The following is a 20,973-nucleotide window of genomic DNA, read 5'->3' on the forward strand; positions in this document are numbered from 1 at the left end:
AATTTTTGAACATGTAAATTCTAAATGGTCTACTTTCAGACCCAAGTTTGGCTTAATTCGTGTGGATTTTGAGAGTGCTAATAAAACCCGAACGTGGAAAGACTCGGCTAGATGGTACCAGAATCTTATTGCAACAAGATCATTAGAGAACTAAATAATTGTATGAAATGTTCTAAAAATGGAAAATGTACTAAAGCAATAAAAATACATAAAAACTGGTAAAATGGATTTATTTCAACCCTGAGTAGGCAGCAAAACTGGAAAAATTGCATCAACTGCTAAATCAGCATGCCCAACAAAACATGTAATAAACATTTACCGCTTAAATTATTTAAGCAGGCGAATTTCGGATTATATTTAATTCTCACTTAGAAACCCCACTAATGCAACAGAATTTTCAAATAGCCAATAATATTTTTATTAAATGGCGAAAACACTTTCTTGTTCAATTGATTTATAACTAAATATGCTTCTACTAAAAATGCATTAGAAAGGTTACTCGTACCTTATTTTACGGGGTTTTTTAAAAACAATCTGACCAATTTGCAGGGTTTTCATGAAATTTTAAATATGCTTGAATTATTTAAATATCGAACGTTCTAATAGAGAAATTTCTTATGGGAAAAAACCAGGGTATTTTATTTGAAAAACATAAAAAATTACTAATATATCGAAAACCAAAACGAAGAATGATCATGTTTCTATTGAACCAGTTGCTCTGTAGGCGCATAATATTCAATATTATTTAAGGCAAGAATAGTGCGGCACTGATTTGGCAAAAAACAAATTTTACTCTCCTATTTCTTCCTCAATTTCAAACGGAACAGCGCTTTTAAGTTTTTTTGGCATAACGCATTATTTTCCATTAAAAAAAATAAAGTCGTGTTCATGTACGTCTTAAAATTCTCACACCAACAGATCTTTTAATTCAAACTTTGAAATTATAACGCCAACAAATTTAAACTAAATTGGTCAATAATTTGGATTTAAAGCATTTTCTAGTCGAATTAAACAAAACCAGAATTTAGTCTAAATGAATTGTTCGAAATTTCCTCCCTCAACTATAATATAACCGTTTAGACTCATTTGCATAAAATTTACAAAAGTCTAAACAAGTTAGCGTTTCCCCTGCTCAATTTTCCAAATCTTCTTTCTCAAAAAAACCTTAGAAAGTTATTTCTCTCAACTATATTTTTCAATAATGACTGGAAAGTGCGAACCGCAGAAAAATACGAAAATTTGTGCATTTAAATAAAATAAATAAATACATAATTATAATTTATTTATGACCCGGTCAGCCGATTAGTGCAAGTTTGATTTAATAAAAACTTTTTTACCACATAAATTACTATAAATATACACGAATAGTTTAGTTGGTAATTAAATAGATATTTCTTATCGCATTTTAATTTCTATAAAAATAAATCGGAATGCAATCTTAAATAAATCCCACATCAGTATCAAACAATTCCTAGTATTATTAAATCCGTTTTAAATAGAAAAGGCAATTATAAATGGGACCATCAAAAGAGTGCAAGGCAAAATTATTAAGAGGACTCTCAGCATCTACTAAAAGTTTTGATGTTTTTGAAATACGACAAAATAATTGCAAATTTTTGTTGCTTCATTACTTTGACTCTTTTCTAGCTTTTAATGGGATGTAATTATTTTTTGCTATATTTGTTCGATCCATTATCGATTTCACTCATCACAATGCTAATTGCACTACTTCAAATTGGGGCTCTCTTAAAGCAAATCCCCTGTTTAATATGTCAATTAAACTAATAGTCTGTATCACGCATAAACATATTCCGGCTGCTATTAATAGTCAAGAAGCTTTTCTAACAATTATCTTCACCACATAAAAATTGTTAATTGATCCATACGGTATTTTTCCGTGTCGGATCGAGAATCGAAAGGATGCGAATACGCTCAAAATGATTAACTTGAGTAAAGCGAAGCGTAAAAATTGAGATTTATACAATAGTGGATAATAACAGTTTGTGTGTTGTAACAGTAGTTTTAATGCAAATAAGCATTAATCATCAGTAGGCCAACATCGGCATTTTGTTACTGCATATCCCAGAAGAAGGTGTAATGACCGATAACAGCAGAAGGCTTCGACGAAGTCTAAAATGCGTTTTAGATATCCGCCCTAAATTTGTTTTTTCATTGCTTAAACGAATGAAATAAATCACATTTATTATAACTAACTACAAAAATATTGCACAGACTAATTGAAAATACAGTTTCACAACATCGACCTAAATGTGCAGCTTGGAAGTAATAAAACATTCCGATGGAATCAGACAAAGCTGAGACTATTTAGGCTTGCCTGGATTATGCATTTTAAGAATTACATATTCACTTAATTCCATGAGTGCATTCCATCCACTTGACCACTCGGATCAAAATTATCTGTAAATTTATTTGCCGATCGTCATGCAAACTACCAAATCCAATTAAACACATAAAACATAGCAAACCATAGCAAACATATAAAACATATTCATCGTATTTCCTAACAGTTCTGCATGTTATACTTTCGCATAGCCAATTACTCCAATTCTATTAATATAAAACTATGAACGTGCAGATGATTTCATTGAAAGAAGGAAGCGTTATTAGTGCTTAAATGTTGGCGTAATATCGGATCTTCTATAACGCTTTTGGTACGTTTGAGTACAGAGTCAGCCAATTTACATGTTTGCTTCTCTTTGATTTTTCCCAGAAACTCTCTGAGCGAAAACTTAAATAACAATCTACTTCAAAGTAGATCAACTTCGATGGAAGCCCGAAAAGGAAATTACAATTCGGGCTACGTTCTATTGAAAATCTTTAAATTTTTAAGAAAATGTTTAATCAATGGCAAAACACGAATTGTATTTAGATAATAACATGCTAACTTGTGAATTTATCATCAAATTTAGTGACTTAGGAAAGGTTTAGTCTTCAAACCATCTATCCAACAAAAGCGTTTTATATGTCTAGATATTTTCACCTGTTTATGAGATATAAATTAAAATGTTTTGAACGATCTTTTTATACTTAAAAATTTCCCATTAAGCCAAATTTGTTGAAAAAAACAGTTCTCTGCGAAGAGCTAATTTCCCATTTTGAATAAACCAATAAAATAGTTACTCACTTGTTAATTCTTAAATTTTGCGAAATTTTTAGCTGTGGAGAAAAAAATACTTTGACTAAATATAAAATATAAAAAGCAAAATATAAATTGACTGATACTTTGCTACCTGATGGTTAAACCGATGATTAAACATTAAATATCACGTAAATTCATATTTTCGATCTACTTTTTAGTGGTTCAATATTTAATTCATTTCAACATTCAATTCGTTTTTATTGTGCGGTTAACTATTTGGATATTAGAAATTCGGGTTCAACAATGTTAGCAAAAGGGCAGCTTTCCAAATGGTTTGTGAATATATTTCTTTGAATCAAATATCTTGAGCCTTTTGGCAAAGGTAAATTATTTCACAGTTCTATGCCTGCGTACATTTTCCAATTTTGATTCCTAATTTAAAAAAATAAAAACCCAAATGCTGGAATTTGGTTTTCTATTCAAATGTTCAAAGGCTACGAATTTCTGTTACTGAGAAAGCTTAGTGTTGAAACATGATTCGAGAATGCCTTTTACGACTGTTTAGATATTTGCAATAACTTTTGGGGTAAAAAATCTTGACTTGAACGACTAGAAATTTTACGGACTTTGCTTTGAAGCTTTTAAAGGACAAGGCCATTCCATAATTTCTAAATAGTTGCTGGTTTGGTACTTAACTACGTAATTAAAGATAATGGTTTTATCACCTTAAAAGTGAGGAAGGTTTTACTCTTTTCTTTTGAGGAAAATATAGTACTCAAAGCGCCCAATATATTTCTTGCATTCAAGGACTGAAACAAAAAAAATCTTAAGAAGTGTATTGCTGTGAATGTAGTGTAAGTGCAGTAGAAATACGTTCAAGTTGAGAATTTTCTTTGTTGGCTCCAAAATCGAGTTAGAAAATCGATCGATGTTTAAAAAGAGCATCTCAGAAACGTTAGAATTTTAAAAAAATCAACTACTATCAATTAATTAATTCCATTCGTTCGCGAAATATTTCTGAGTCTCTTCAGTTTTTCTTAAATTTAGCGTTAACTATTAGGCGGTTAGTTCCTTCAGCCTGGTCAATACATTTCTTGTAACTCATCAGCTATTTTAAATTGTTTTGGAAAAAAGATTTACGGTAAAAGTAAATTTTAAATTCCTTCAAAAACCTCGAAGGTCAAAGCTTTTACTACCCTTTAACGGAAAGCTTATAACCGTTATTCAGATGATATTATGCTATAAAAGCTTTATTAGATTTTTATTATTTTTAATTAGCTTTAAATTAGCTTTAAAAGATTTATGCTCTTAAACATCGACGATTCTTCAGCCTTTCGACATTGGGCATTACTGTCAAACTTTATTTGGTGAATTCACGCACATTTTTAATTTTTTTATTTTGTTCCGTGCAGTTCCTTTACTACTTCCTCCACTAAAAATCGCGTTTTACTTAAGAACCACCCAATAACTTTGCACTCTATGCGAAAAATCCATTGCCCAAATAATTATTTGCGTAATAAGATGGCTTAATCACTTTTGAAACGTCTGCCAGCCTAATTATTTTTGATTTTATCTCTGCTTCAAATCAGTATTGTTGCTTCGAAAAGCCACTAAACCATACACTACAGTTTTTCTAGTTTTACATTTTAATTCTATGAGATGGTGCAATTAGAGCAAAGTATTTAGTGGCTGGTAATTTTTTAAACATTATAACGCAGCAAATGCAATTAGCAGATTCAGTTGTACATTTGTCAATTAAAAAACGGCAAAATCATTGTTAAAAAATTTGATTTTTGTTAATTATTTCAATATGAAGTTGGCTTTAAAATGAATATAATTAGCTACAGAACTGCGCGAAATACCAAAAAGTGCATTTATCCTTGATTTTATGCGCTTTAAACATTTAATTTTTCTGCATCGAGTTATAATTAGTTACCCAGGAAAATACCCTTTTTTATCAAAATTCTCATAGAGTTTTATATAATTATGAAATTACGTTTCGCACGCATTACATATATTGTATATTCACGTACCTAATCATATAGCCGAGAGTTTTTTGCCCATATTTGCACTGTAATGAAGTAGAATGGTCAAATATCTCAAGTTTCCACTATGGCAAAAACAAGCCTGTTTAAAAACGTAATGAAAATTCCGCACTTTTCTACCTGTGAATAAGTGCAACTTATCTAATTTCCTTCTAGCCAAAGAAATTGACAGTAGATCATGAGCCCAAAGTGGTTGAGAATCCTCCAACCGTTCTTTAACACCTCGCGATTGAGAACAATTGTCGCCAATGCAAGCGAAACGTTTGGACAAGACATGCGTGAAAACTAATGTTAAAATAATTTATTTCATAGTATAATTTACGGGAAATGTGCAGCAGTAGTAACAAATTTGCATTAGATTTTTGGCATCATCCTCAATTCCTGATGAATGATTTTCGATTGCTAAACAGCAGCAAGTGAAGCCAAAAAATTACACACGGCAAACAGTACAAGTCTTGCAATCGAATGCCAATATTTTGCCGATTTATAACTATGAAATTCTAAATAATTGGTGATTGAAAAGCAATATATTCCTATTAAATTGAAGAGCTGCAATTAAGGTATTGTCTTTTTCCGGTTGGAAGATTAAAATAAATTAAACTCTCGTTTACGTGCAGATATACAACTAATTAATTTTTTTCTTGTGCCTCCCTGATTGCAATCCCCCAGTTCCACAGCTGGTAAAAGGTATAAAACCATACGGATACCTCTGAAAGTCCATTCAGTTCCTCATCTCAAGTGTTTAAGCGTTTGGTGTTTTGTGTTATTTGTATGTTTTATTTACAATTTTTGATATCAATGTATTAATTTGTTTTCAGAAAGCACTGTCTTTATTAATAATGTATATTTTGCACAATTAAATTACCGTTACTTTGAAGACTGTCTGATGCAAAAAAATGTGTAAATTACAATTAAAACTTTTGTGTTTATTTCCAGATCATGATGTTCAGGTTTTTCGTTATTACTGTTCTCTGTGGTAAGTTTCTCGTTTCAAGTTATAACGAATATTAAAAACTATGTAATTTTTACTCGCTTTTTCGAACTAAGTAAAAAATTAATTTAAAAATGAAAAGGCAAATTTATTCATTTGAAGATTCAATAATTTTACCCCACTTATTAACAGTATCTATTTTATCTTACTGTTTTTTTATTTTTAGCCGGTTTTATATTAATATTTTTACAATATAAAATAGAAAATAAATTTATTTAAAAGAATTCAACTTCGCCTCAAACCTCAACATGTAGTTACGCTATAATTCCTTTCTTTGTGAAAATTGTTAGTTTTCTTATTAGTTTAGTAATAGTTTATTAGGAATTTAACAGTTGCGTTAATAATAATGAAGATCTAAAGAATGTGTGAGCAATTAATCTCTAACGACGAAAACAGGAACAATCAAGTTCAGATAGTGCACAATGAATCAAATTAACTATTTCCTCTAATTTTTAAAATGAGCTTAAGAAAAGACTGTTATAAGGTTTGTAAGAAATGTATTGATATTTGAGCATATTTGGAAAGGTTTTTATTTTTAATTTTGATAGCTTCTATTAAGTGGGGAAATAGAAACGACGAATAACTAGTTCCTCTTAAGTTTTATTTTTCTTGCTCTTTAATCCCATGTTTGTCTTCTAATTTTACAAACGTTTAGACAAGAATTGCTTTTAGAAAATACCAGGCACTTGATGCGGTCTGCAGAGAGTTTGAGAAAGTTTGTAGACCGTTAATTGCGAAATGAAATATATTTAGTTTATTTGTAATGCTAATGTATCAGTGCAATCATAAACTTAAAATATGCGTGTTATTCATTCGCAGAAAATTAAATTTATCCATCTTTACGGTTTATTTTATGCTTTACCGTCTTAATTTCTGCTACTATTCTCTCATAAGTAAAATTTTTCATAGCGGTAATTTTCGAACGTAAAATGAAGGTATAAATAACGACCAAAGCAAGTGGCGGAATCATAAAGTAAGCAGAGTTTATTGCGTTCATTCTAAATAATGGAAGAAGCTGACGCAACGGTGGCATTAAGAAGAGAATAAAGTTGAACAGAAAAATATGAAATCAGACAAAATTCACTGAATTGGTAAATGAGAAGTCTCAAATCGACTGAAGTCGATAGGCAACAAAATTATATTCAAATGAACGATTAAAGAGATTAAAATATCAAAACAAAAGTCGTTTTTGGAAAAAATGATTGCTCAAGCATCTATTTCCTTACCAACAGCAACTTTACAATAGCGAGGTGTTTGATCCAGAAATTTGTGAACGATTATGAGTTGTAAAGGAAATAAGTCTCAAGTTATAAGACCAGAGCATAGAAGACAAATAATTTCTATAACCATTGAAAAATGAATGAAATAGTCTCCAAAACTTAGTTATAAAAGAAATGGCTAAATTTCAAAGTGGGTTCTTCTATTTTAGTGGCTTTGTCTTCTGCTGGCAGACAGAGAGTACGTATCGTAGTTCCTGAACAACAAGCACAAGGATCCGGACACTATGAGGAAATTTCCAGCGGCGGATACGGAGGCGAATATCAAGGAGGTAGTTTGTTAAATTGTTTTATTTTTGCAAGATCTTTAGAATTCTTCAATGATTGCAGGTCATGAACATCTGGCTGTAGACGAAGGCAAAGAAGAATCTGGAGCGGAACTTACCAGCCTGGCTCATACTTCGGCTGTTCAAGCTAAGAACGCTGTGCAATCTCAACATACTGCCGGTAGCCAGGCGGCTTTTGGAATCAAGAGTACTTTGGCTAGTGCCGCTCAAGGGGTGAGTTAACGATTAATAAAATGTAGCTCAAAAATCATACTGCTAAAATTATTAGATTAAATTAACTGGAACGTTTTATCTGTGAAAATTGCCCGAATATTCAAGAGCGAACAGTCAGAATTCTATTGCGCCTACACAACTTAAAAGTTTTTCTTTTATGGGACTTTTAATTTTTATATTCCTATTTAATACTCATCTATACTCTGGAGACTATCAAGAATTCAAGGATCAAACAATTTGAGCTTGACAATATTTCAAAAATTGGAACGTATGTACACTTGCAGCTAATTAGAAATAATAACAAATAAAGAACACTTTTAAGTCTTATTTCTTCACATATCACCAAAATACGTTCAAAATAAGCTAGTAAATCTTATGATTACCAATGCGTAAGGAAGAATTACTGGGAGTTTAAATAAAAATTAAACTCCAGCATATCGAGGAAACAAAAAATTAAATTATGGAAAAATCAGGCTTATTCATTAACAAAAAGCTGAGTCGAAAGGGAACTTCTACTTTTTATCATTTAATATTCTCCACATGAAAATCAATTCTATTAAGCACAAAAATGGGGAAACGTTAAGGTAAAAATAACTCGGTTAACTTAAGTGGCAACTTAAGAAAACGCACGAAAATTTAGAAACGAAATCAAAGGTGCAGACAGACAAGAATATAATAAACGTATTGAGAAAAGAACACAATTGATTAATCAAGTAAAACTACATAACGACAATAAATGAGAAGGACAATATATATCGCACAACTTTACACCCCTGCAAGCAAGCAATGAAATTTTCGTCTATTCGCAGATTTTTTAAAGTTTTGAGTTTGCTATAACTAGTTTTATGTTTATGGAGTTTAAGAAGTTTTATCAGTGCGTCACTTAAATTTTTTTGCAACAAATGCCTTAAAACCACTTACCAATTCTTAAAGAAAAAACTATCGACTACTTCTACTACTACGAAAAAGATAGAATGGTTTGAAAATATCCGTTTGACACGAATGAAACCTAGTTTGCTAAAAACGAAACCAATATCAAAATGGAATATGAAATAAAAAGACACATAAAAGAAAAATAAAGAAAACACAATATGAAAAGTTTAAGAGTTTTTAAACATAAATTATTAACATCCTGGTACAATCTGGAGCTATAGGAAAGCCGCTTTTCTCAACTAATTTTTCGAAATTCTGGTTTTAACTCCAATCTGGACCAATTTCAGCGTTCCCAATAATCGGATAAAGTAAAATATGAGTACATCAGTTTCCGGTCCACTTAAGTAAAACAATAATTGTTTAGAGTAGAGGTAGACACAATAATAAATAAACTAAAAAATCTGTAGGCATTACAAAGTGCAATGGAAATAAAAATTTTATCTGAACCGTAAAAAATCAGAGTTGTTTTGCTAAATTAGTAAAAGAACACGCTATATATAAGGTGATGAGATTATGTACTATTCTTGTACTTTAAGAGAAAATGATGTTAACAATCTACTCGACCATGATCTGAAAGATATGGTTTGAGTTCAGTTAAGCCCACGACCTGCATATAAGGAAATGACAATATTTAAAAGAACACATTTTTCTTAGGCCGCCCAAACTGCTCAAGCCGCTCTGGTGGGAAAACAGGCCATCGTCTACAGCTTAAAGAGACAAGTATCCGAAGCGGAAAAGAGACTCAGCGGTGAAATTTCTCAATACCATCAAGCCGAACAGTCCGCTCAAATCTCCCAACAGTCCGCACAACAAGCCCGATCCCAAGCAGCTACACTAAGCGCTGCTCTAGCTTCGGCTGCCAGTAAGTAACATCCAACTCAGTTTAACAATCAGAAGAAAATTCGATTATCTCTTGACTCATCTAAATCGTTTTCTAGGTGGAGGTCAACTGGCGGAAAAGGCTGCAGCTGAAGCTGCAAACGTTGCCGCCTCTCAACAATCTATGGTAGCGCAAGCTAAGCAACGCCTCTCCACCTTGATTCATCAGCTGCAAGAAGCCGTACATGATCTGAGCGAAACTGAAGCTGCCTACTACAAAGCCGCCGAATCAGCGCAACAAGCCCAAAGCAATGCCGCAGCAGCTGGTGCAGCTGTTGTAGCTGCCAGCGCCAAATCGCAACAGTCTTCTGGTGGATCCAGCGGGCAATATGGACATCACTGAATAATTTTCCAAATTTATTTTTATGCTTTGTGATCAATCAATTGAAAATTTTGTTTTGTAAATAATCGTTATTAGTAATAAAGACTACATTTTTATGCTATTTTCTTGGTGTTAGAATAACCAAAACCCTTTTTTGAACAATTTTTCGACAAAATGTTTTGCACCGCTTTGGTCCAGATTTTATTTTCATAACGTATGAATCGACAAAGTATAGAATGACAGCAACTTGTGCTATGCCGACGACACAATATTGATAACAAATAATAGTGGTCAAAACATGTCAGCTGGATATACAAGGTATATCTACATACATACGCTCAGCAAAACATTGGATCTTGAATACACAAGGTGGAAAAAATAATTTATATATTTTACGAATATTTTCCAGTTTTGTTTTTGAATTTTGGCCTGAAATTTCAAGTTTCCGGATTTTCTATGGCAGAAAATGTGGTTGTATTCGTGTAATTTTGGATAGGCGTGGGTGAAAACAGAAACCAGCATTTCCAACATGTAAAAACGTTTTTGTTAAATTTTAATGTAAACTGTTTTATATTAAAACTGAAAACGTAGTTAAATCCTGGATTATTTAAAACAAAAACCGTGTTTTCTACCATTCTACTAGTGCCAGAATGATATTTTATTGGACCTATTTGCGAAATTTTCCTCATTTCTTCTCTTTCTTGGCGTTCTGTTCGCCTTTATGCAACGTTTATTTTTTCTGCAGCAGTTTGAATATTTTAAGGCTCAACCAAATTTAGCTCTACCTCGTTTTCAATAACAAGAACCCTAAAAAAATACAAAAACACTTATAATACAAGTAAAGAATAATATCAGTATCAAGTTTGGAGAGAGGATAAAGAAAAGTTACAAAATCTGCGCGTAGCTCCTTGAATAATTATTAAATCGCGTAGAGAAACAGAAATCGCGAAAGTACATTCAAACGTTCCTAGAAGGAGCATGAAGTGTAAACAGAAAAATCAACAAAAGACGGTTATGAGCAAATACAAAATTCAAATTCAGCAAAGCAATGCAAAAACTAAAAACTGACAAATCACCATATTATTGAAAAACAAAAACAGAAGTGACATGGGATCAGAAGGGACGGAGATAATGATCAATATAAACGATAAAATTTCAGAATAGCTGGGAATGTACTATCGAAAAATTAGTCTTAGAAAATATAATAAAGCTATAAAATATTTGAAAAAATAGTAGAGTAGAGACTGAAGTAGCGTGAAATTCAAACATAATCGAGTCAAATAAAATAAAAATGGAAAAGCAAATTCTCTACAAACCACATTTTTTAACTTTCAATTTAATGAACCTCTCTTATATTGTGTGTGTCTATAATTAAAAGCTGAAAATAAACCCCTGAATGAAAAATTTAGCCAGGCACTTAGTTCCTTGTGAGAAGAGTAACAAATCCGGCAAAAAGAGTCAAAAATACTCAAAAATCTTGTAAAACGCTTTCACAAAAAAGGGATTAAAAGAAAATAACAAATTAAAATAGACTAAATTTGTTTAAAATTAGTTTTAACTAAACAATCACACAGACATAAATAACCGATCAAAATAAGTAAATATATTGAAAGCAGGAAGGGAATTATCGTATTTTATATACATTGTGTGGAAAAAATGTGTTCTTTCTTTCCCCTTATCAGTCAGAAATTACCACAACATTAAAGAAAAATGAGGTGATCACAGTATACAGTAATTCTTCAATCTTAAAGTTGAAATAATTGCCTAAAATAAATGGTGTGACAATGCAAAAATTAAAAGTGTAATTGTGTCTCATACCATCTCAAAACCATCTCAAAACCATCTTCTTAAACCAGTTAGAAATTATGGAAAGTAGAAGTAGAGCCAAAAATAAATCTAACAGTGTCGTATTTTGTGAATGAATAAACAAGACAAATTGGTGAAGAGAAAATGGAAAAAAGTAAAACCGGACGATATCAATTTACAAGGAAATTAAAAATCAAATAAAATTTGGCTATTGGGACAGTTACAGAGTGAAATTCGAACGTCGGCATTTTAGGGGCCTTAATATGGATGCGATTTTTGCAAGCTCTTGGCCATAGTTTTTGAAGAGACTACTTCTAGCCATTTGATTTTATAAACCAACGATACAAAACATTTTCTATAAATTTCATCCAGTGCACTTTTTAGTACTTTGAGTATGAAGCAAGCGTATTATAAGTATTGCATTTGTTGATCCCAAGTATAGGATAAAATTTGTAGAATAGTTGTACTCAATACGTCCAAAGTGGACATGGAAAGTTACAAATATTGAAAACGAAATACCTCTTCCGAACGTTTATTTTAAAAAATTAAGAACGGAAAGTAAATTTATTAATCAATGTTATTTATTTATTATAAATACAATTTTCAATAATAAATACTTAATCACTCGTTATACAGAATCGTTAATCACATCACAAGTACAATAACGGAATAAGGCAGTTTGTCCATTACAAAAACAATAAATCGATTATATGAGTTAACAGTGCCGCAGCAATCGCCTCATAAGATAACAATACAAGGGTTTCAAAGTGTATCTCCAAGTACGTATTCCGAAGTAGTCGATTCCGATCATACCTTTTTTGTCCAAAAACCGATGCGAAATATTGCAACTAAAAACGCACTAATTGTGTTTTTATTGCTTTCAATTTTCATGTTTATTAGACAACAATTTCCTCTAATAAGATTGAAAATATTTTCAGATAGATTTGCATGATTGTAAATGATTCCCAAACATTACTTTTACTGCTTTAAGATTCAAGATGGAAAATCAAGATGGAAAATTAAATAAGTTTCTGTAAGGAAAATAACTAATAATCTCGATTTTTCAAAGTGCTTTAATGAATATAAACTTAACATCTAATCAAATTTGACTATAAGACCAAAATACACATTCGTTCTCGATTTTAAGAGTGAAGAATTTTCGAGAAATGCTAGATTTGAAAATCAGTTAAATTAGTTGTACGATTTAAACGGAATTTTCCTGTGAACAAATGTTTAGCCTTTACAGAAACGGATCAATTTGTGAAACAAAATTCGGACTAGTCTTAATAAAGAGCACGATAAACAGTCAAATTCAAGCACTAGCAGATAAACTATTATTGGAAAAATAAGGAAAAAATATGAGACATCAAGACTTAAGTTTTTAGAAAAATTCGTTTATAATCGGGAGTTGGCGCTACTTCATTGGGACACCCTGATTTAGTTGTGTATACAATGTTGTGTATATGATGCTACAAGTTGTCCCACGATAAATTTTCCAAATATAATATAATTTTTGAATATATGTAAAATTTCTCATAAAGTTCAGTTGTTTTTATTCCAGGAATCGGTGTTTCGCTATCTTCCATTCATTATGGGAAATCGTATATAATAATTTCTGTTGTGCTGTTAAAGTGTGCAAAAAAAATAATTGCACTTACGAAGTTTAACTTTGGCAACAAAATCCCCGATTTTGCTTTCTCTGGGCCCAAATTAAGCTAGACCAGTTCAAAAATTGGCCACTCGTACAAATCACCCTGTATTATTGTGAGATTTACGTTAAAATATCGCAAGTAGCATAATTTAAAATTGTTATTAATGGAGAATAACTTGCATGAACAGAAACTGTTCAAGGAGTTTAGTGACAAACTCTAGAACCAAGCGAAAGAAGAATGAGAAAAATTCTATTCAACAAAGTTTACATATTTAGAGTGAGAATTCTTCTAAACTTCTTTCATGAATTGCCGCTTGAAAACGGCCAGAATAACTCGAGGAATGTCATAAACGAGGTAAAAACGTTGAATGGAATTCAGAACAGCAGACCTAAATTCATCAATTGCAATTCTGATAAGAGAAATAAGAACAAATTGTACATTTTTCGCTTCATTTATAGCTTAAGATGTTTTGACTACAAACAAATATTGCCAGTGCCATACTCAATGTTTTTTTGACTTTGGATGATTTGCGATTCCATCCTCAAAACTCCTGTAAATCTGCAACACTTACATCCTTTGTACATATGTTAAACTAGATGAACGCGTGTTAGTATGCAGCATCCGCACTTAAGAAACTGCGCACTCTAAACGAACCACCCTGTATATTCCGTGTTTCTTCACATTGGCAAGTTAACGTCGATTAGATTTTACATTATTACGTTGTGCAAAGTCTTTGTAAGTAGGTACTCTTACCAATCATAATCGGCCTTAACAGGCAGCTGCGACACTGTTTACATATTCAAAACGCTTTCACAAAGACTAAAATTAAAACCTATGAAAATCCTGAATTATTCGTTGTACTAGAAATCCATCCGTGCCTATACCATGCTTCCAAACATTCGTTTGCCTCTGGTCAGAATCATGCTTACAGCCATCACAGAAAGCAGGAAGAACACCAGGCCGAGGAAGGAGGTGAGTACGCGACATCGAAATCTCCATTTTTTGTCTTCGCGAAGACGTTTGGAGAGCAATTCGGATCGGGGCACGTCCAGTGTAAAGTCGGCCTCCGGGCGTCCACCAGGCTGAAAAAAAACAAAAACAACAATGAGATTTGAAAAACAAATATCAAGACTTCTAAGGCTATTTTTAGGTTGAAACCCACTAATTTTCAAAACAGCTTAGTTCTTATTCATTATGAATGACTCTTTATTGGTCACTGGCCAATGTAAAAAAACGATAAATATTTCAACAGAAACAATAAAACAATCCAGAAACAAATGAAAAACCTTTGTTTACAGATCGGTAACAATTTCCCCATTAATTATTGGACATCGTAAGCCTTTCAATGTGCGAAACCAAAAATCAATGGCATGATTTCAACTTATAAAACAACCACTTTCTCCGTTATAATAATGGACTTACGTCATGGCAATGATTGGGGCAGACCGCTTAATGTGTCATAGAAGGTAATGGTAACCCACTGAACCGAAATTTCAGACAACTTTGATTCCATTGATTGTGCTATTGAACAAGCGGTGAATCATAATTAATCGATCAATTGATTATTATTCAGTAAGCGATATGTTGATTATTTTAATTCTGCAGATTATGCGATAAATTATATATCATTTCAGATATGGGAATGTTGCAAAGATGAGGGCACAACCTTAAAATTACATTTAAAATTATTAAAATATTGCAAAATTCCATAAAAATTAACGTCTTCATTCTTGTACTAGCAAGCATATTATTCACATGGTCACACCGTCAAACCGTTTTGAGTCAAACCATTTTCTATATCAATTAATTTGCAAAATTTACCCCGTATTAAATTTTATTTAATCCATTTGTACATTTTCTAGAAATTGTCTAATACAGGATGTCCTCTAATTATATGGGGAATATGTTCGGAGTAAGGAAAAGTATATAAAAAATGTATAAAAAAGCAGAGACAAGTATAATAAATTGAGAGTTTTAAAATAGACTTTTTACATTGAGTTTACAAAGCAATGATATAATGGTTACGTATCAATGCTCTCTCTAACTACATGAGTTCCATCACAGAATCGAAAATTTTATCACAAAACTGGTAATTCCCATGAATATAAAATATTTTAGATTCAAAAGCTCAAAAAATTAGCTTGTAATAACAACACACTATGGATTTCCGACATTTTTTGATGTAGAAGATTTGATTTATTGAGAGTCTTCACATGAAGGGTGGACTTTATAAATGTCTGACATTGTTATACACATGTTTGAAGAGCGTAATAAAAAAACTAATCAAACACACGTTTTTTCTGTTTCTCCACAGTTTGATTGGAAATACAAAATATTGCGTGGATTTGGCGGATCTGCATCTGGAGCTGGTGCTTCTTTGAAAATTATTTTTTTCGACCAACAACTTTACAAGAAATAAAAATGCTCTTCTTCAGTCCTTCACTGTTTGATGATTTTTTGTTTATATTTAATTTATTTTGAGTTTTAATTTTCAGTTTTCTGTTCTGTGCGTTTGGGAAGAAAGAATATTTTCAGTTATTTGATTTATATCTTTTAGATATGAATAACGTTATTTTGAAAACTTACAAAAGCTGTACGGCATTGTACAATTTCGTTCTTTTTATTGAGTGAGCGTAAGCTCATTTTCTACTGCTTCACTTAAAGTGTTCTTAAAACGTTGACGAACAAGTTGAGAAATAAAGTTAAAAATATTTATGAAAGTTCCATATTTATTTTCTGAATTTTCAACTCATTTTTAACCTTTAATTACAATTATTAGAACAATAAAATAATTATGAACAAACAAAACGCTTGTTCGTTAGGGTTAAGCACCGCAATTAACGACTTAGCACACAGCCAAACTAACCCAAACATGATTAATAAGTGGTACACACCTTATACAATAGTTATGTAAAATAAAGACTAAACAAAGCAAATATATGAAGTTAATTGATACCATATGATTACGGAATTGGTATTGAAATAAAGAAATTTTTGCAAGAAAGTGCTCAATAGACATTTACTTAATCAGATATTATCTAACACTTTAGGAATTTAAAAAAGCCGAAAAATCCATAAAAACCTTCCAGCACGTTTTATTCGCTGATCATTATCAGTTATTCAGGTGGTGCTGCAATGTGATTATTTAATGTGTGTGTTAATTACATTAAAGTTAATACACAAGAGCTGAAGAAAAAGAATTATAATTTGTACCTTTTCCAACATAGGCTCAGTTTTACAAGGAAATTTGGTTCTATATTAAGTAGGTTATCGATGCTATTTGTTGGATGTCTTAAAATTGTGTCGTTTAATTTCTTCGGGCAGCGAAAACAGTTGAAAGTGTTCTTAGATATCCCTCACAGCTGTAATAAACATTATAATTTAGATGCTAATGAATGTTCTGAAGTGTCCATGAAAATAAAATAAAAGACGAACCACGCGTTAATAGTTTTAAAAATGCAAATTTCAAATTTTATTGTTTTATACATAAAATGAAACCTTAACATATTAAGTCCTTGGACATGGTGATCGGCGTTGAGGAACTAAATAATGAATAACTTCCGTTTTACTCATGCCTAAACATATTAAGCAGTCCGCATATCAATCATTTGAAGATTAATATTTAATGGATTCGATATACAAATTGAGTCATTGATAGAAGTTTGCAGCAGTAACATACTTCTGAACGATGTATGACTACATTTTTAACTTTGCTTTCAATACAAAGTATTTTTAAAGTATATTCTAATCAGTTGGGCTCGAAGTTAGAAAACGCATTTATTCACCTGGTCAATGACTACAATAAAATCAAATAAAGACAAACTAATTGCAACTAGAGCACTAAAACAGAGGGCAGGGAAAACTTGATGAATTATCTCTGCTATTTTAGTCACTAAATATAAGCGATAGTGGAAAAACTAAGAGAAAAATCTTTACAACTTCAAGTTGAAAACATCCGGTTAACCCATAAATTGAACAACTTTACCATAAAGGAGATTGATTTTTTACTTACTAACACAAATGAAATTAGACATTTCTCCTTTTGCAAAAATGTGACAAAATTAGTTTGTTTTATCAAAACGGTATGATTTATGTTTCAAATAAATATTTCCTGCTATCCTTTCCCCAAAACAACATTTAAGCAGGTTGGCCATTTGAAATTAACGAATTAGTAAATTATTGCGCAACAAGTAAATGTAAGTTTATATTATAAACTAATAAATTTCACACTGTATGGTTCTTATTATAGCATGTTACATGTCTTTATGTACCTATGCGTTGGCCGCTGTTAAACAAAAGTGGTTTCGATTAATATAAATTTATGATGCCATCTATGTTTCCTTATAACCAGGAAAGTCCGAATTGCATATGTGTAAACGATGGTAGTCACTGGAGCTGAAAATCTTGCCGTAATGAGCATAGTTTATGTTAGAAATTGTTCATTTAGTAAGAAACTGAAAGAAAATACCGAGTAATATTTTATAGTACCGTTGGGTATTTGTAGACTAAGTGAAACGACACTGTGAATTAAATATCATGGAAAAGCGATTGATTTCAGCTGCAAATATTTCGCTAAAAGTAATTAAAAGTCCATACTGAAAGAAATACTCATAAGCAACGATTAAGACCGGGTTAATCGAAGCAAGCATATGGAAGACCGTTGAAAAAATTTGCGAAGTTATTAAGTGATAGCTGAAAATGCGCTTTATTGTACCTTCTCACCACCGTTTTTCTCAAAAAACTTGATTTTACAATCCGACGTCGTTTTCAAGCTCTTGTAGGTTCTTCGAAGCACAGTTGCCTTTCATTTTGCAAATTTCATTTGAATGTTTTATTGAGACTCGGACAGTTTTTTAGAGAGACTACTTACTTGGACGGGTATTTGGTTATATTTTTTTAACAGTAATTCTTGAACTAAAAATAGAATAGATAAAATCTATAAAACTCAATGAAATATAAAAATTTAACTTTTCATCTGAAACTCAAAATAAATCGCCAAAAAGTAAACGACTAAACAACACCATTTCTGCTAGTTGTAAAATTGATTGTAAATATGATTAACAATTTTACAAACAAATAACAGGAAAATATAATAGATTGAACAAAACGAATCTAAAACATATAAACATAAATTTTTAATTATACAGAGTAACTCCCTACAAATTGTTTCACGTCTTTAATGATCTTGAAGTCTAAAAATCTTCCGAATCAAAATTAAAGATCAACACGTTAGAGAGTTGTGTATTTTTTTTACATTTTAAACACTAATTTATGAAAACAAAAAAGCGACCAATTTCGAAAACAAAACTCGAAAAATTTGATAACAAACCTTGGAGTTTCGTGATGAAAGTCATGTAATAACTGTATGTATCTAATAGTAAAAAATAACATATTCTGTAGAAATACGCCCATTTTGATAAGACTCTTATACCTACAGGCTAACTGCTCCACATATTATTGCTAGTGTCCACTTCCCTTAAAAGTCAAATTTAAATCAACATTATATACAAACAATTTAGGAAATTCAGAAAATTGTTATATTCTTCTAAGCAAAGTTTTTCTTTCTGACAAAATTGATCGTCATCGTCAAATTGAAACAAAGAAAAAATAGCATTTGAGGAAACCAAACTAGGAGGAAGTACAGAAACGAAGTACATACACATAAATTAAAAAATTAAAAGTAATTGAAATTTGTTGAAGCTATGGTTCGAAAAGAACTCGAAAATTCTGTGGACTCCTTCTACGATGATACTATTAAAAAGACGTGGGGGAATTTGCAGAAATCTTAATCCGAAATTATAAATATTAAAATTTCATAGCTTAATGGTCAACATGGTCATGAATACGTAATTTAATGGCATCAACACTTTTGTGAAAAAAATTTTTATTACATAAATTTCTTTTTTATGACACCGGATTTCGCTTTATTGCTACGTTTAACTTTCTGATTACGCTCCTTTACCTGAGAATTGACTTTGAGGAGATTTAAACGACAAATCTTTGTCCATATGCGGAATGAATAAAATTATATAAATAGCTTTGATTGTGTCTCGTTGTTGGTAGCCCTGAAAAACGCATTATTATAACCATTGCCTCTTAAAGATAAAGAAGTTACAAACACATTTAAGAAAGAATGGCAATAATTGTTTCGCGGAAACACTCCCACTATTTAATATCTCTTAAGATAATAATGAATACTTTCAATAACTATACTTGTTAGTTATTACAGTGATGATGAAACTCCCATCTAAACAACAAATATTATCATTCTAATGGTAGCCAATGTATTGACCTTTACAGCGAATTATTCTAATAAAAATGGCAATATGACACAGCAACAAAATTTTGATTGATAAATTCCCTTGTAAGAACAGAAGAAAGAGAAGTAAATACATAATTATTCCTGTCAGCTTACTTCCGGGCTTTTCAAAGCTAATGGAGCTGGTAATTTATCAGCAATTCATTGCATTGTTTAGATAACTATTTCAATAAACACTAATGCTTTTGAAGCAAAAAATTGGAATTTACATTTACAGCATTTTATGGGGTGATTGCAAGTTAGTGCCATTCTTTTAAGCAGTTTTTGAAGGTTCTTTAGACAATAAAAGTATATTGGTATATCATTTTGTTCTTGGACTGATATTTCATTATTTACAGAAGAACCAACTTTTAAACCCCAATTTCACGCACATTTCCACAAAATACCAAAATTCTACAATTCAATGAAATAAACATTTAATAATTGAAGGATTGTTTCCAAATGTATTTTTATTAGATTTTCCTTTACTCTCTCGATAGCATCATAAATCAAATAGATAAGATTGGAGCATAAATTTTACTGTTTTACCATAAAATATGTGTATTTAATTTTGTGTAGACATGGTCAGTTACGTCTATGTCAATAGACAACCTCTTCAGACAATAATTGACCGCGATTATCGAGATCGTCTCGAGATTGCAAAACTCTTACGTAAGAGCAGTTACCAGTCATGAAAGAAAATTGCTACTTGCCTTAAAAAATGCTATAAAGTTTACACAGGTGCCACACTTCTGACGATTCAATCAATCTGCCGTTGTAAAGCTTAACATCGTGAATGCACTATTGAGAATGATCCCTGTCCACTCTGACTTTCTTGCAAATATATTAAAATATAAACGTTCCAAACATATTCCAATTGTTGTAATGTTTGCTTCTAAACTGAAAAAAACTGGTTCAATTGTAAAATCATATTAAGTGAAAAATGATATTTTCAGAACCCGAAATATTCGAGAAAGGGTCTACATTTTTGCCAAAGTTATCGAATCGTGAATTTTAAGTGCTTTGATAGTCAGCACAATTGAAGTAATAAGTGTTTCATCAGTTGGTACTTGTTTAGTGAAAGTCGCATTATTTAAACTAGGCAGTCGTGACAATATTAGATATAGCAAGGCTTCTAGAATAATTAAATCATTCGTTTCGATCGTTCTC

General features: G+C 31.4%; 1 protein-coding gene and 1 long non-coding RNA gene across 2 annotated transcripts; one reads left to right on the plus strand and one right to left on the minus strand.

Moving 5' to 3' along the window:
* The first annotated feature begins 5,869 nt into the window (after window positions 1-5,869).
* Window positions 5,870-10,161, plus strand: LOC125505688. The gene is made up of 6 exons (XM_048670011.1): window positions 5,870-5,914; window positions 6,082-6,121; window positions 7,566-7,685; window positions 7,744-7,913; window positions 9,501-9,708; window positions 9,785-10,161. The coding sequence occupies exons 2-6, from the start codon at window positions 6,085-6,087 to the stop codon at window positions 10,066-10,068; spliced, it is 819 nt and encodes a 272-aa protein (XP_048525968.1). The 5' UTR covers window positions 5,870-5,914; window positions 6,082-6,084; the 3' UTR covers window positions 10,069-10,161.
* A 1,474-nt stretch (window positions 10,162-11,635) lies between these two features.
* Window positions 11,636-20,507, minus strand: LOC125505690. Its single transcript, XR_007282336.1, has 2 exons — window positions 19,468-20,507; window positions 11,636-14,587 (listed from the first exon to the last, which is right to left on the minus strand). It is a non-coding gene; the product is annotated as an uncharacterized LOC125505690 (long non-coding RNA).
* Between the last annotated feature and the right edge of the window lie 466 nt (window positions 20,508-20,973).

Source organism: Dendroctonus ponderosae, unplaced genomic scaffold (assembly GCF_020466585.1).
Source record: "Dendroctonus ponderosae isolate FM_Combo_2020 unplaced genomic scaffold, Dpon_F_20191213v2 Dpon_F_20191213_91, whole genome shotgun sequence".
Taxonomy (NCBI): Eukaryota; Metazoa; Arthropoda; class Insecta; order Coleoptera; family Curculionidae; genus Dendroctonus; species Dendroctonus ponderosae.

Coding starts and splice junctions, on each gene's coding strand:
- LOC125505688 (XM_048670011.1), top strand. CDS start 6,085: ATGATGTTCAGGTTTTTCGTTATTACTGTTCTCTGTG. Junction 7,686..7,743: donor CGGAGGCGAATATCAAGGAG/GTAGTTTGTTAA, acceptor CAATGATTGCAG/GTCATGAACATCTGGCTGTA. Junction 7,914..9,500: donor TGGCTAGTGCCGCTCAAGGG/GTGAGTTAACGA, acceptor CATTTTTCTTAG/GCCGCCCAAACTGCTCAAGC.